At 42.1% G+C, this 17,186-nt stretch overlaps 1 protein-coding gene across 5 annotated transcripts in view; it reads right to left on the reverse strand.

Annotated features, from left to right (window-relative positions):
- The window catches only part of HERC4 (HECT and RLD domain containing E3 ubiquitin protein ligase 4), a 76,441-nt gene that overhangs the window by 26,779 nt on the left and 32,476 nt on the right, over positions 1-17,186 (reverse strand). For 4 of the 5 annotated variants that reach the window (XM_075000202.1, XM_075000204.1, XM_075000203.1 and 1 more), the window contains 5 exons: positions 15,247-15,306; positions 14,979-15,090; positions 14,184-14,373; positions 10,592-10,764; positions 6,359-6,475 (listed from right to left, as the gene is read on the reverse strand). In XM_075000202.1, the coding sequence (XP_074856303.1) occupies positions 6,359-6,475; positions 10,592-10,764; positions 14,184-14,373; positions 14,979-15,090; positions 15,247-15,306 (652 nt within the window). Of the gene's footprint in view, positions 1-6,358; positions 6,476-10,591; positions 10,765-14,183; positions 14,374-14,978; positions 15,091-15,246; positions 15,307-17,186 lie in introns of those variants that run through there. The other variant, XM_075000206.1, reaches the window with a different exon arrangement.

Here is a 17,186-nt window from a genome sequence, read left to right on the forward strand (position 1 = left end):
CAGTCTCAAGTTAATCACCAGAAGGTATTTTTAAGAAGAGAATTGCTTCCATCTTTAGAAGGGTGAAAAACAGCTGTACTAATCCACTTCTGGGAGACCACTACAATTTTCAATTGAAGTCTAACAAAAGACTACTACAATCATATTTTAGCTAAGAAGAACTGAAGCAAACAAGACATTGTACATATGATAAAGCTTTTTACTTCCTGAGCTAGCTGATTAACCAAACTTGATCCCGGAGCTAGAATTAGTGACTAGATGAAAAAGGGTCCCAGATGAAGGACTGTGTTTTAAAGTTCATTGGTCTACCAGAGTCTGACAACTACATAGTTGGCAATGACTTAGCGCCCTCCTCCCCCCTGCCAAAAAAAAAAAACTTTTTTGACACAAGACTTTAGAATCAGGTCCTCTAACGTTTGGAGAAGACAAAGAACAAAAGATCGCCAACGTGTTATGGACCAACTGAACAATCCATCTCCTCAGTCTCCAAAAAGCAATTATGACACGATTTCTCCCATTTCATATTCATATTCAGGATCTCAGCAATGAATCTGCCTATAGCGCAAGGCTCAGCAACCTTTCCAAGGCGGAATGCCGAAATTTGACTTTTTGACCTCTATGTATGGGTCTCATACAGCCTGTGATACTTACTGTTGGGGACAAAGGGGAGTATGAGCAAGTAAAGGGTTAAAATGGACACAGTTCTCATGCTTTTAAATGAACTACCTTCTTAGCTGTTAAAGGTGTTATCCGGTTCCCTACGCTGTCAAGCGTTATTGGTTTAACCCCCTACCTCTTCCCTGAGTTAGTGCAGAAGAATGTCGGCGGTAAAGCCTGGAAAAAGTCTGTGGTAAACAACAGGAATAAAAAAAAAAGGTGAGAAATGACTGGAGTGCACATGGCACTCAGGCATGCAAATGAGGAATGGGCAACGATCCATAAGAGAGGGATGCAGCCACAGGAACGATCATCAAGGACAGCCTCAGGATGGTGCCCTCTGCTCAGATCACCTGGCCAGCGGACCAGCTCAGGAGCTGCCACAGGAATACATGAACTGCCTCCTCCTTACACTGACCTACTGCCTGGGACTGTAATTGGGCTTGAGAGTCTGAGTGAGGTCCCCCTCCCCTCCCAGTTTAACATAGTCAATAAACACTTTGCACTCCTGTCAGGTGGTTCCCTCTCATTTTTATTCAAAAGCACTTGCAACCCACATCCCCTTGCAACACTTACAACAGCTTCATTAATAAATTAAGAGGCAGAGCTTTACTGTTTAGGTTTGGTATCATCAGCTGGTCTTTTGTGAATCCACAGGTGGCATGGCTTTGAGCATGTGCCTGGCTGCCTGGGGCGGGGAGCTGATCTCCCACCTTATGAACCGATGAAAATTGGCTCAGGTGCAACTCTTCTAACCCACGCTGGGGGTTGCTGATCCCTGCTACAGAGTAACTAACAAGGGTTTTCAACTTTTCCCAAAGTATTTGAGCCCAAAAACCAATGAAAGCTATAGCTGTAAAAATACCAAATCGTGTAAACCTAACTAGTAAGCCATCATAAAAACATAAGGAACCTCCCAAGTTGAGGCTAACAAAAGTTTGACAGGAAACATCTGTAAAGCCAAAAAGGAAGAACACATCCACCATTGAAGAGGTTAAATCTAAACTGGACAATAGTGTGAAGAAATGCATCCTGCAATGAGATCTAAAATACAGCTACATACATTGGGTGAAGAGACTAAAACAGGAAACCAGTTTTCTGATAAATACAGAATAAGTCCTGAAAAAGCTGAGATGAGGGAGAGATTTTATCAACTTTTGAGTAAATCTCTTACTGTGGGGAAATCTTTGCTCAACTTTTCTTCATTGTTTAAGTTCTTCATCTACCAATAAGAGAAATATTTTACTGTGTGTCAATACTGAAATTTTTCCCTCAGAGTACCTTAAAAGAATGACACAGTAATGACAGAACAGTTAGGGAGGATGACCCAAAACATATTCAGACCACTCATCCAGCTGCCACACTTTGGACACTGTGCTAAAAAATCCTCTGCTATTATTTATTTGTATTATTGTAGTGCCTAGGAACTACAGTCATAACTGGGACCCCACTGTGTTAGGTATTATACCCTGGGGAACTCCCTACCATTAATACATATGCTGAAAACAGCACCAAAGCACATCAGAGCCTAATCAGAAATGCTAACAGAATAATTCCTACCCTTTAAGGACCATCAAGAATTCCTTTGGTATGACATTCAGTGTTAAACTGCTTTAATTTGGAGCAAGCTCCAAAAGATGAAGGTGGGAACAAACTGAACATCGGGCCATTAGGATTTTCCATAAGCAAAAGATAGATATGCGCTCCCCCCTCCTTACTGGCTCAAGATGCAAAAAAAAAAATGACTCTCTCAGAATATGTCTTCACCTCAAACACAGTCCTAGGATTTTGGGGCTGGAGCCCATTGATCCTGATGCTCCTTTTAATTAACTGCATCCACCATCAAGGAGCAATGGGGAGGATAGGTGTATGGATATCAAACCCTTGACTGGTACAAAGTATTTGCACTCTACCCACCAAGCAGTGGGAGGGATGGAGGCTGGAGTTTGCCAAATGGTGGTTGCAGAGGACAAAATAGTCTTGTTAAATGAAAGGAGCACATGTGAAGGACCCTCTGAGGTGAGGATGTCTACCATGGGGTCATCCGACTAAGTGACCTCTTCCATAGAAAGACTGAGGGGGGTAACTGTCAAACAAAGGTGGTCCTGCAATGCCTGGAAGTCCATGGGTGGAGGACCCAAAATGGAGGTATCCGCCACTGCCTCATCTGGAGAGGAGATGGAGAAGGCCAATGGTGGTGCTGTCTGTACTGAAACCCCTGGCTGTTCAGGTGGTGGGGGCACAAGAAGCTTCCTCTGGAGGAGTGGAAGGATGAGGGTCTGGAGAAGAATGGCTAATTGTAACCTCAAGACCCAGAGGGGTGGCCAGAGGCTGAGGAGGAGGCATGATGCCCTGCACCTGTTGGTATGCCCAAGGCTTCCAGAACTGTCACTGAGGCGAGGACCAATGAGGAGTGCCCATATTTCTATGGAGGTGTGAATCCACCAGGACAGAACGGTTGGATAGGACTGAGTGTGAAGTGTTTGCAAAGTGGGACCAGTGCCAAGGTATGCCCATGCCTGCCCTCAGTTGGATTCCAGGACCTGGATGACAGGTGGAAGAGCCAAAACTGGAATGTTGTCAAGACAGAGGCAGACCTTGAGAGGCATGGTGCCAAGTGCTGTTGTAGTGGACATAGTGCATTCAAGAGCCAGAATCACAGCTACCTGCCATGGAGACCCTTGAAGGGAAGCAGCCATGCATGGAACAGGATGGAGATCAGTGCCACAAGTGACTGGTGCCATGAGTCAGATGGATGGTGCCAGAAGCGCTCAAGCTGGTATTCAGAGCACTGCTGGGACACCAAGTGGCCACGTACTTAACGCCGGAACAGGTGTAACCATGAGTGCAGGCCTGCCCCTGGAGATACAACAACAGGCAGAGGCCTCAGTCTTTGCCCGGGAATTCATCATCTCAGTAAGTCCCTATGCCACCCGATATGCATCAGGTGTCGACAAAGGGCTAACAGCTCCAGTTCTCCTCTTGGCGAATAAAGGAGAATTGGGCTTGATGCATGCCATGCAAAAGGCATCAGAATAACAGGCCCTAGACTAGAGTCATTAAGTGCTACCTGCAGTGAAGACATCAAGATTACCAGAGGCAGTGCCAATGACTTGGGTGTCCTGGAGTCATGCCAGAGAGTAGGAACAGTGCCCAGCCAAAGGCTTTGGAGAATGATGGTGCCAGGACAACTCTTTTTTTGGTGTTAGGCCTGGAGCAGAAAGTCACAGGTTGCATACTTGACAGCCAGGTGCAGAGTTGTCATGGAAGTTGAAGCGCCAACTCCATGAGGAGCTGGAAGATTTGAAAGTCCCGCTCCTTATGAATCCGAGGCTTGAAACCCCTACAAATTCAGCACTTTGTCTGATGAGCTTTCCCCAAACAATGAAGATAGCAGTTTTGACCGTCTTGTCAGAGACTTCAAGCAGGAGCTGCACAGCTTGAAGCCCTGAGACCCCTTCCCTACCCTAACACGAAGTAGAAAACAATGGCTATGCTAAAGAACTATTTACAACTATTTAAGCAAGAAAGAGCTAGAGAGACGGGGCAGCAACCAGCATGCAGCCACAGTTCCAACAGCTCACACAAGTGGTAAAAAGGAACTGATGGGCAGTCAGGTCGGCAGGGTCATATATAGGGCTCTACAATGGTGCCAACTCCAGGGGGCTCCACAGATGACCCTACATTTAGCACCTAGGGTAAAAAACTTTCCAACAGCAGTGCACATGTCACACAGCACATGCATACCCAATGTGAATAGATATGAGCCAGGCTTTTTGTCTGGTGGAATACTGCAGAATGGTGTTCTGCCACCATTTTTACTGGCACTGGCACCACCATTTTTACAGTGCTCTGAGCCATGCACGTGACTCCTTAAGGAGCAGATATGTGGTTCTTGCTGTTGCTGCCACCAGCTCTGCTCGCTTCCAACTCGCAGCGTCCTGCCATGCTAGAGCAAGGACTCAACAGCCAGCTGTTACCCAATTAAGCTGAATCCTTGCTTCAGCACAGCAGAGCGCTGTGAGTTGCCACTGCCATTTTATTGGGGGAGGGGAGTTTGCAGCCACTATAAAAAAGCAGGTGGTGGTGGAAGACTCACATGAAGCTCTTTCCTGCAAAAGGTGAGTCAGTGTTGGGGTGAAGGCAGTGGGTGGCAGGGGATGGAGTTAGAGGGAAGCTGGGGGTGCCTGGCTCTGATGGAATGGAGACAGACTGGGTTAGAGTGGGGGACCTGGGGGTGCCGAGGCAGACTGTGTTAGAGTGGGGAACCTGGGGGTGCCTGGCTGGAAGGGAGGGGCTGCAGGTAGAGCAGGTGCCAGGGGTGCCTAGCTCTGGGGGAGGTGGAGGGCATTGTCCCTCATAAGCATTCTGAAAATCTGACAACTCTGGCCTGGCCTCCCATGCAGCTGCTGGGGATACCTTGGAGGCGGAGGGTGTGAAATACCGCCCAGAGCTGTCCAGCACAGCCGCAGGGCAGCTCAGCCAGGAGCCTCTGTGAACCTCATGGGTAGCCTTGTTTAAGTGGCTGTTTCTGGCTTTTGTTCCCCCCAGGGAGTGCAGGGCAGGCAATAAATGCACCCAGTGGGCCAGAAGCCCTGCAATCAGCCACGAGCACAGCCACCCACTCCCGCTGTCCTCCCCCACTTCCTGCACAGCCCTACCACAGATAGCCGCAAGTGGCTGCTAGGGACATTGGGTCCTGCTGAGGCTGGAAGATGGGGGCACAGTGGGTCCACCACATACAGCAGTGTCCCCACACTCCAAGACAACGAAGCCACTGATAACACGAAGCACATTTGGAAAGTCTTATGATCTTGTACCTTGAGAGAGTTTTATATATATTTTTTGTCCTCCAATGCCAGTGTTGTAGGGGTAAAATAGTCATTGCATATTTGAGGCGTTTTTTACATGTCAGTGTGGGATGTATGGTTCCACTGAATTACTTTCCATCAAACATGTTTGAAGACCATTATTCTGAATTATTTTCATTAAAATCAAACCTCTATGAAGAATCATCAGACTTAAGTTCCAGCGGTTTGAGGCTGCAGGGGGTGGTGTTAACCCTGGGGACGGGGGCAGATTGGGGCTTGAGTTCTGGCAGGGGGTAGTGGGAGTTGGGGCTTGAGCTCCACCACCTTGTTTCCTGGGAAGAAAGCACTGGATATGAGAAAACATGCAAATAACCACCACATCTTGTCTGTTTGAATTGGTCTAATCTACCAAGTGATCCAGATCATTCTGGTGTGACTGCCCTGTCTTCACTACTATTTATTACACTCCACTAATCTTTGTGGCATCTACAAGTTTTCAAATGATGACTGATTATATATTTACTTGCAGATTAATAAAAATGCAGAATAGCCTCACACCCATTGTAAAATCCTGTGCCATGCAAAATATCCTCATTCTATGCTGGTTCTTCATTAACAAAGACCTTTTGAGAGATGTATTTGAATAATTGCTTGCCTAGCTGATTCTGAAAGCCTGTGGCAGATGAGACACTAGACCAGTAACAGCTCCTTCTATTCTGAAAACTTCATTAACCTAAAATGTAAGTTGTTCAATTTCATTCCATATTGGCATAAAAAACCAGCCACCATGATTTGTGAAGGCATCTTTATGAAGAGCAAGAGGTACCCAAAGACTAGAAGGCAGCTACCGTTATATTTTAAAAGGTAACACAAAGAAACAGGAAACTCACCATTCCATATGCCTGCTGCTGGATCCAGTTGATGTAGTCATTTCTGATGTCCATCAAGTCCTGTATTTCATGAATGTAAAATTTGTCATACTGTATGATTTGTCCTCTCTCATTTACCTGAATAAAAAAGTATAATAGCTTTTATTATTAATTTTTTCCTTTATTATATGATATAAAAATTTTGCTCAGTATTCAATGTTTAACAAAGTATTTAAACAAACAAACAAACAAACAAAAAACCATACAGGCCATGTAAGCTCTCCAGATTTTTCCAGGCTTTACAGATACAACACAGTAAGGCAGAATGTTAGGTATGGACGTCAACCTGGCAGTTGTGTGTAGCTATTTTATGAAGGAGCATGGAACTTGCTATGTAGCTAACTATGCTATGTTTACTGTAACCAAGGTAGGCTGAGGTACCAAATGAGAGGATGGCAATAGTACAAAATCATGATTTTACTTATAGTGTAGCTATAACCACCCCCACCCCAACATCCCTAGTCAGGATTAGAAAGAGACATGAATGTAAAAGATTAAAATATTTCAGGAGTTGATATCTTTGCTTTTAAAAGGCCAACTTTTATTGCCACTCCTTTCATTTTCTGCACCCTGAAGATAAAACCACTATAATAATGTAATGCAGCAAATGGACAGGCAGAAACTTTACATGTAATCTACAGCACGCACTAAAGCCATATGTTCGTGATATTCCTATTGCAGAAATAAAAACAGGGACAGCACAGTTGTAAATTTCTCAGTCCAGCTGTCCTTTTGAACATTAGTCTGCCACTCCAATTAAATGCCCTGCACAGTCAACTCTATCATATCTGAAATTTCTGCAAGAGGCAGTGCAACAGTAAAAACTACCATTTTTAAAACTGCATTTCTTTCTCAGAAAACAGTAGTAGAACTTCAAAAAGCACCAACTCAAGAGGCACATTTTTAGACCCCTGCTCAGAGACAAAATTTGTATCCACATTTGAGTCCACAAAAATAAGCTACAGATGTCTGCCCTGACATCCATGGATGCAGATACCCGTGGATATAAAGGACATCTGTGGTTTTGTACAACTCTGTAAAAGAATGGCTTGATTCTTGGGGTCTCAGAGTACAACAGAAGATATGAATCTCATAAGCGACGCAACACTGTGTTGATTAAGCATCACTGAACACCTGACAGTCAAGAAAAGATTGACGCTCTCATCAGATTCATGGGGTCAAGGAAGGCAGCAAAAAGAAAAAATAAGTGTATTCACCTTAATTGAAGTTTTAGACATTTGTGAGAACAAACATATGTTCTCCAGACAAATCCCACCTTCTAAAAAGGTTCGGCTATAGGGGGCTGTGCAGACTTCCTCTTAAGCTATAGAATGTTTTAAGAAATGTTATAGAAGGATGCATGGCAGCAATAGAGAGTAAGTCTTGTCTACTGAGTATCGATGATAAACTCAAAGAACTATTACCTGTAAGCAACTTATCTTCTTTGAATATTGTCACTTGAAGTTTAGAGAGCTTAATGATTGTCAAACAAGCAGGTTTCACAAGAGTAACTCAACAGTGACTGCAGAACTGCTCTCCTAACCTTAAAATAATGAGTTTAAGTGGAGCAGCACATCAAATTATTGAAGGGAGCGTTCCAAGAATTTAAGAGGATAGAGCATGGTGTCAACGATACAAGGTCCAATCAGTTCTGCAAGGGATTTATCTATTTGCACAGTCACTGGCTGACTGTTCCAGCATGTCAAGGCAATCTATAAACTCCATGAGTAGCTGGAGCTCAAATCTGCACTATTCTGGAGAAAATGTCTCAGAAAAGATAAAAACCTCCTGGTGGAGACTCAGATGTTTTTATATCATCTTCCATGTATTTTGTCTTCCTTACAGACACTCTCTTCCTTTTGCATATACTGTGCAATTAACCAACTCTGGACTAGAAAAGACAAATGCCTCAATAGGTTTCATGTTCGACCTCTCAGGTGCATATGATGCAAATATTAGAAAGTCATCTCTACTACTGTGCTATTTGATGCCACAACAAATAATACTACCCTGCTTTTATATAAGACTTTTCATCAGTAGATATCAAAGCACATTGCAATTTTACAGATGGGAAAACAGACACAGAAAAGTGATGTGATTTAGCCAATTATCACCCAGCCGCCCAGTAGGAAAGGGCAGAATACAACCTAAAGTTTCCCCAAGTCCAGCACTCTATCCACTAGGCAACATTGCTTCCCTTTGCAAGAAGCAGGTCTAATTTGAGAAGAAGGAAACTCAGACCCCCCAAAGTAAGCCTTCCACTGTATGTAACCTGACAACAAATCAGACTCAAAAACCCTAAAATGTGACCTAGATAAGGGAGTGTTTGGGCATGGACTTCTGTTCAGGTGAGTAGAAGATGAAGCCTGTAATGGGAAGGAGAGAATACAGTCCTTCACATTTCCCCCACAGAACAAGGACCAAACCAGGAAAGGTAACCTCAGTGGAGAAAATTAGCTTTTACTTGGTACATGGAGAGGAGACAACCTTCTGAACTGTGAATAAAGATTTCTCCTTCTGAACTAGGAGCTCCAAGGTCAGGAACCTCTACTTCAGCAACTTACAGTTCCACCAAGTGGTGCCAAGTCTGCTGGAACTGCTATTCTCATAGGAGAAAGGGGAGATTTTGCAATCTCCTCTTCTTATTCTCTTAAAACAGATAAAAGATGTTTTGGTGCTGACCTTAATGCTACCTTTGGATTTTCAGACTCTGTCATACCTTGGCTCTGATGCATCCAAGATCAGAAGTTAAAAGACCTAGAGATAGTTCCAACTCCATTTTCTCTGAAAACTCTACTACTATGGACCCCAGGAAATATTTAAAGCTCCTGCAGGCCTGGATAGAGATTACCATGCATTTGGAACTTTTGTTGGGTTAATACCCTTCAAGCAGGCAACAAAGGCTTTACAAAAGGGATCTATAATGGACATCTTGTTCTCACAAGACGACTGGTTCTTAAATGAAATCTTATTCCAAAGTTCTGTCAATACCACAGAAAATTAACTCAACTTGGTAAGTAAAGACGAAAAAATTCTAAGGAAGAAAAACAAGTATTTATGTAAAACATTCACCATGGTGTTTAAACTATTAAAGTAAAAACCGCCTAAAACAAACATAAAAGCCAGAAAAAGGCAGATGAGTTGTAAGTCAAGAGACAAGAGAGTTCAAAACTTATCGCTTTAACAGCTAAAAGAAATCAAAGAGACAAGCGTTCTTTCACCTCTCTCTCTCTCTCTTCCTCCCTCCCCCCAGCCCATCTGGGATGGAGCATCCTCCCCAGCCACACACACACACCCTTGTTTAATTGGTTAAACCAAACGTTTAATTCATGAAATGGAATTTTACATCCCAAGTGTAAAGGCGCACTTCAGAAGTAGGTTTCTCTGCTAATATTTGAAACTAAGGATTCAACTGGCTCTCCACATCAAATCTGATACACTGAAGTCCCGTAATAATTCATTATGTTATTTTTTTAACCATACATAGTGCACGAATGCCCAAAACAGGATATGCTAGATGCTCTACCCACATAACTAAGAAGAAATAGCCTGTACCCCAAAGTGCACATAAAGATGAACTGCAAGGAAAGAGTAATGCACTACAGAAAGAGGAAAGGAGCATCTATTGGAGCTAACAAGACAACACGAAAACATAGGCTTTCAATGAGCATAACAAAGATTCCAAATTATGAAAGCTACTTTTGTCAAATTCAGAACATCATTGCCACTAATGTCTGGGTTCCAATGTAAATACTCCCTTCAAATAAACTGGGCAAAGGAGGGAGTAAGAATAAGTCTCTCAACAATTTTTGTTTTTTTAAACTGCAGTCTTAAAATAAATCCATATCAATTTCTAGTCTCAATTACAATAAATGAAAGTTCAGAGTCTAATGTATTTTAATGTACTCTCAAATCTAATAAGTCGATTAAATTTGCGTTTCCATGAAAACTGATAACTGTCTTAGCCAATGAGGGACAGCTATATTCACATGCATGGCGAGCTAAAATTCAGTATTCCAATGACTTAGACACCCAGAAGGCATTGCTAACAGGAAATTATGTAGTGCCTATTCACAGAAGAATTCTTAAACAGAGCACTTCCACAGTTTACAAAAATAAAAGGGACTTAATACTGCACAATAGTTGACAAAATAAGCAATTTGAAAGAACATCAACAATTAACTCAGGCCATACCCTATGTAAAATTTCCAGAACTTTGAGAGAAGTATGTAGAAAACTGGTAAAGATTCTTCTTTCAGAGCTGGGGATGCCAATCTTGTATAATTTCAGGAGGTGGACCACAACATCCTTATATAGCTCCACTATCTTGAGGAACAATGGAGGTTCAAGTACAGCCCACCAGTTTTCTGTCAATAGAAGGTGAACATATAAATATAAAACTTAAGAGTCATAACTTTCAGTGTCATACTGTCCTTCCTAAAAATTATACCTCCCAGAGACTGAAAGCAATGAAGAGACTAGGATGAAGAAATAGGAACATAATTTTCAGCTCTACTTAACTGAGCTGGTGTATGTGGAACAGGAAACTGTTTTCTATCTTTCTGCAACTGTTACTCTTTGAGATGTGTAAGCTCAAGCCTCATACACAGAAGATTTTTTTTCCACCTCAACAATATTCACTGGGGTGGCTTACATGCTCTGCTGACACACACGGCTACACGCTGGTACAGCAGACCCTTCCTACAATGCTCCTCATAAATGTAGTCCCTAAAGCCCACCTCCAGTCTAAAGGGACAGCCTTCAGCAGGCCCGGCACCAGCTCAGGAGGCAACAAATCCCTTACAGATGGTGAGGCTTCTAAAGCAGCTCTCTCTCTGCCATATGCTTAGCAGAGTCCTCACCTCTGTCTTGCCTCAATATCAAGGTTGACAGGTGTGACACTGAGACTTTTTGGCTGTATACCCCTTTTGGCACTAGTGATCATGATCACGAAACTGAAGATGTTTCAGGTGGAGTGCTCTGTACTCACACTGTAAGTACTGGGAGTTCTTTCCCTATGTGATAATTCCAAAGGGAGACTCAGTGTTGCTTTCATATGAAAGCACTTAAGCCTTGCTGCTATGTCCTTCTTTGACCAGGATTTGAATCCCTTGCAAATGTGACAATGTTGGCCTCATCCAAGCACTTCAAGCAGATTGGATCACTGACCACCATTGGCTTTGAACCAGTCTTAGAGAACTTAAATCCTTGGAGCAAGGCATCTTTCCACTACAGAGTCTAGTATTAAAAGAACACCTAATGGTCATAAAAAAAGACACTGAAAAAATGTGAAACATAAAACACTAATTTACCTAAGAAAAAAGAGCAAAACATTAAGAACTATCTATGAGAGGGGGAAGGCACTTCAGTTTACAAAACTAAGACTTTTCTGACAATAGTCTGAGGTGTTAAGAAGGAACTGTGAGGAGCTGAAGCAGTTCCACCCTTTTATACCAGAACACAATGACATGTGGTGACAGAAGGTGCTCAAACCACACAAACAGGTAGTTCTGTAGGAAAAATATCTCTGACATTTGCACACAGGGCATGCTCATAGCTACAGTGGAATGAACATGTGCAAATCACTTGAAGAAATGACAGATATTTGGCATAAAAATATGGACATTAGGACATTATGCTGAAGTGTGTGTGATTTTTTTATTAATCCAGCAATTTTGAAAAAAGCAGAAGCTAGTGGCAGATATTGATGCTAGCGTCAATTGCACTGGGACAACTTGGAAGGCAGCAAAGAAAGCATATTTATTATGCAGGCAGCAGAGATTCCAAAAGAGCTGCATGTTTCAGTATTTAGCTGCATATAGAGATAAAAAAACATCATGGGAAAGATGTTATAAAGCTATCCCTAAAGCACTACCTCCTTCTACGGAAACAGCTGTAACGTGATGGGCGTGCAATAAACCTTTGACTAGTCAAACTATAGCTAAGCACAGTCTTGACATTTAAACACAGTCCTTTATAAAATACTTCTCCACAATAAAACTACCTAATTACTATATACTCAAACAGAATCAGTTTTGTTAAAAACACAGGAAATAAAGTATAAGACTTAATTCATGTGTAAATGTGAGCCAGAAAAGCATGACAAATAGCTATTTGGTGTGAAAATACAGTCTCAAAAAGAAAATCCTGGAGGAAATAAAAACAGCTAACAGGATATGAAAATGCAATGCTACAGCATAAGAAAGAAAGAGTGATTTTAGGTTGTATATGAAGACATCCTGGCTCAGAATAGGTAATGTCAAGGTAAATCAAAGATGTGAACTCAATATATCTGTTTTTAATAATCCTGGAAACTGTCCAAAGCAGGGGTGAGCAAACCTTTTTACATCAGGTCCCCTTTTTCATCCCTGCAATTAGCAGCCCCTCGTGCCCCCCATCTCATTTGGAGGCCGCAGGGGTGGCAGAAAGCCAGCAGACAAGTAATCATACTGTCCCCTCTTATGAAATTTCAAGCCCCCCACGTGACACATCCCTGTTTTAGGCAAAGAGGAGAAGGCCAGTAGTCCCGCTCCTGCCCATCAGTCTGCCAGGCCTCCTCTTAAAACCCCAGTGCTGAATCATTGCAGAGAAAAGCCTGAGAAAGTGACCATCAGATAATGAGGACATCTGCTGGTTTTGTTACAGCACCTGGTGAGGAGCGCTGGCCACATTGCTTCAAGTACAAGGGGCTCAAAGCCAACAGACCCAGCCAAGCCCACTGTTCAGGGGCTCCAGGTAGTTGGGGGCTGGGCAGAAGAAAGGTGGAAAGATACATACCAGCCCCTCTTACAGCCCAGTAAGTACCCAGCCCAGCAAAGGACAGCCAGGTTGCTCTTACCGCAAGCAGCACCCTGACACTGAGCAAGAGGGAGGTAGAGCCTGGAACTGATGGCTGGGCCTAGAAGGTTCCCTGGGTGTGGGCTGCACAGCTGGGGATGTAGACTCTTTCCAAGGCAGGGGCTGGGTTGGAAAGGGCAGATGAAACGTCTCCCATCAGATCAGCCACAAAGGTGAGGAGGAGAAGGAGGAGGCAGAGGAAGCAAAGCTGACGTGCCCCCGGCTTAACAGCAGGGGAGACGTTAAGAGATACCGCCTCTGTTACTGCCAGTAATACCTTCACCTACCCCTTTAAAGCAAGCAGGTGATGTATGCAAGAGATGCAAGATATCTTCTGCCTCCATGATTGGTTATGTGTCCCTCTTACAAAATGTCAAGCCCCTCTAGTGGGACACCCCCCCACTTTACAGACCCCAATCTAGAGCACACCATCAAGAAAGGTGAACAATAACTACTCCAGCTTATGACTTCTTGAAAAACTAACCACCCTCCCCAATACACACAGATTCCTGGAAGAGGCGAGATGAGTGAGAACACATCTGATTATGTAGATTTACATTTTTACTGACAATCATGGATATGAAGAGGACACAGAAAATGCGAACACTAGTTATACCAGTCTAACAACAGGAGCACACCAAAATATTCTAAAACCTTCCAAAGAAATCCATGAACTACAGAGATTCTCACCCTCAAAAGGAATCAGACTGAAGACAATGATAACAGATCCATTTTTTAGATTGTCAAGTAGCTCACCCAGACATTAGGAACATACCTCTCAGTAATGGAGTAACAGAAAACAGAAGCAAATAGACTCTCTCTCTCTCTCTCTCTCTCACATATACACACTTTTGCCATCACCTATCAATTCATGTCCGCCATTTCCACATACTACGGATTTTCAGCTAGACAGAGAAAATTAACATAGAAGATTTTTAAAAATTCTTACCAAGTACTTTCAGTGGAGCTTTTTCTAGATTTACCAGAGCTGTTCCAAAAGGAATAGCTAATGTTGTAAAATTGTTCACATCACTCATCAGAGGACATTCCGGTAGGGTGAGATACAACCTTAAAGCTTCAACATCAGGTAAGGAAGTAGTCAATCTAGGAATAAGATTCTTCTCCAAACTAGCTGCAACCTACAACATCGCACAGAGATAAACTCAGTTTATTTTAAAACAAAAAACTAATAAAGCAAACATCTGAATACATAAACAGTCATGAAAGGGCTTGAACCTAATATGACATGAGCACATGTGCAGCACAGACAAGCAGTGTGAAACAGCATTACTGTACTACAGGCACTATAGGGAAGCTATTCACTTCATATTTACCTTGGGGAAAAAACCAGAGTAACTATTCCACAGCAAAACCTTCAAAGTTAATATTTTAAAGCCTGCTTTGTGGGAAAGATTGTTACAGTACAGATACCATACAATGCTTAACACAAACCACAATAATTTAGGAAAAAACAGACCGAGCTTAATATACCCATTGATAATGTTACATTATCCATGTACAATTTACAGTGTTACAATAGAAAATGTACAGAATTAGAATCACAGATATTTAGATTCAGAAAATGTACTGTGTGGTATACCACTGCCACTACAAAATTACTAACTCCTCATTAACTTAGGAAGTAATCTGTATAGACAAGTTCTAAGAACTAGAGACCAAAGTGTAACACTGCAGAATTTATGAATCATTGTAATTAGATGTAAGGAAGATTTGCAGGACAAACCTGTTGTGATATAAGAGGATGATCAGGATTTATAAGTTTGTGAAAGAGTAGTCTAGCAGCGTTCATATCAACCCCTGAGAATCTAGCACTAGTTCTATAGTGATCATCGTTGCTGAAGAAGAAAAAAAAAAAAGATACAAGTGAAATTTGTGTTCACCTGCCCTCCCCACTTCAGACTCTTCCCCTCCCTCGCCCCCACCCAAGACATTTTTATTTATGCTTCAATAAACTATTACGAAGATTGAAATTTACAAGACTGCTCACTTACCTGACAGCTAAAAAACTCCCATTTAGGCAGCCAGCTGAAGAAAATATTCCATCTATTTCACTTTAAAAAAAAAAATAAGAAAAGTTAGATTTAGATATCAAATGAAAAATAGAAGTCTGTTTACAATGAACTGTATTTATACTCCAATAACACACCACATAATATCTAATCATTCCTATCTGCAATATCAGTAACTAAAACAGGATAAACTAGGCATAAGACAAAATGCTAACTTGGGATAGTAAAACAATTTTCATTAAACAGCCTTGTGGACAGGAACTGGCAAACAGCAGACACCAATTTCTCAAAGAAATATAAACCTGTATGAAAAAGTATTTTTTTTTAAATAGTAAAATACTTCTGACACTTGAACTGATTCAGGCAATCACTTTTCAGGCAAATTCTTTTGTAGACTTCAACTGCTAATAGAGGTGTGATAATAGCAAAGGCAAAAAGCTATCTAATATATCAAATCTGACAGTGGGACCTTTCTTTATCCACAACCAAAACACAAGTTAATTAACAGTACAAGATTCCCGCTTACAAGTGGCCTGTCATTTTATTACATACTATAGTTATTTGGAATTTAGATAATGGGCATTTTAAAGTAACTGGCATCTGCTCTGCTACTGTCTGCCCAGACAGGTCTGGCAGAGCGTGGCCAGATGCTGGCTGCACTGGGCCCTGCTGCCACAAGGCAGGCAGCCATCTGTCTCGCCGGAGCAGGGCCTGCTGCCAGAGACCAGCTACTGGCTGCCCAGCCAGAGCTGCCCCACTCAACTATCTGGAATATTTGATTATCTGGCAACTCCTGTTCCATTGCCAGATAATCAAGCTTTGACTTTACATGCGTGTGTGTGTTTGTATATCTTTCAGACTAGCAAAGTCAATGTGTGAATGATATTTGAGTTACAATCCCTAACCCACTAGATGCATACTGTTACATGTGAGGTTTGTGAATATAAACATTTCTGTAAACTTGAAAAGTACTAATCTGTTCAGAGAGCTTAAAAAAAAAAAAAATCAATGAACAATGACCAGCTATTATGATAAATTAAAAAATGTTAACACTGGGACACTTTGTGCACAATGTATGTTGTGCAGCAAACAGAGTATATGACAAACATATAATAAATCCACTGAACTCTGCATTAATAATCATGAGGAAATAAAGACAAATCCAAGTAATCGAAACGCTCTATACTGTAATCCAAGGTATTTCAGTCCAATAGAGAAGGGCCATCTAAACTCAGAAATAACCATTGTCAGCTCGGTCCACGAGGAAACAGGAAAATTTCCTGAAACGCAGGAAAGTTCAGCTTTAAAAATGTGCGTTCTAGCTGAGAGGTCAGTAGAACAGTCAAAGGGATAGGTTTGCTCCACTTGCTCTGCCCCACCACAAGCAGCCCCTTCAAGATCCTCATTCAAACAGCCAGTGGCTGCTGCTTCTTTATGGTGTTCCTGCTTTTGAATCAAGTGCAGAAATACACTGCAGACCCCAACAAACAATGCTGCATGACACTCTAATCTTATGCTGACAACAGAAGAGTACTTTGTATTACTAGACAGCATTTATAAGTTTATTTCTTTTGTCCCAACTCATTTATTAGTTATGAATGGCAGCACACTTGAAATTCATAAACATTTTATAGAAGCACAATTTCATATTGTGTATGGAGGCAGCTGGTAGAAGATGGCCTTCACCCTTCTGTTCTTTCCCTTTCAGATTCTCATTTCCAGGCCATGTCTACGCTACAGTGATCCTCTGAAAGAAGCTGTTCCAAAAGAGCTTTTCTGAAAAAACTTTATTCAAAAGACCACGTTCACACACAAAAAAGAAGATCAAAAGAGTGATCTGATCTTTCAAAAGAAAGCATCCACACGTCCCTTGCTCTTTCGAAAGAATAGGCCAGGGATGGAAAAACCTGGCACCATGAGAC

Source organism: Carettochelys insculpta, chromosome 7, assembly GCF_033958435.1.
Source record: "Carettochelys insculpta isolate YL-2023 chromosome 7, ASM3395843v1, whole genome shotgun sequence".
NCBI classification, from domain to species: domain Eukaryota; kingdom Metazoa; phylum Chordata; order Testudines; family Carettochelyidae; genus Carettochelys; species Carettochelys insculpta.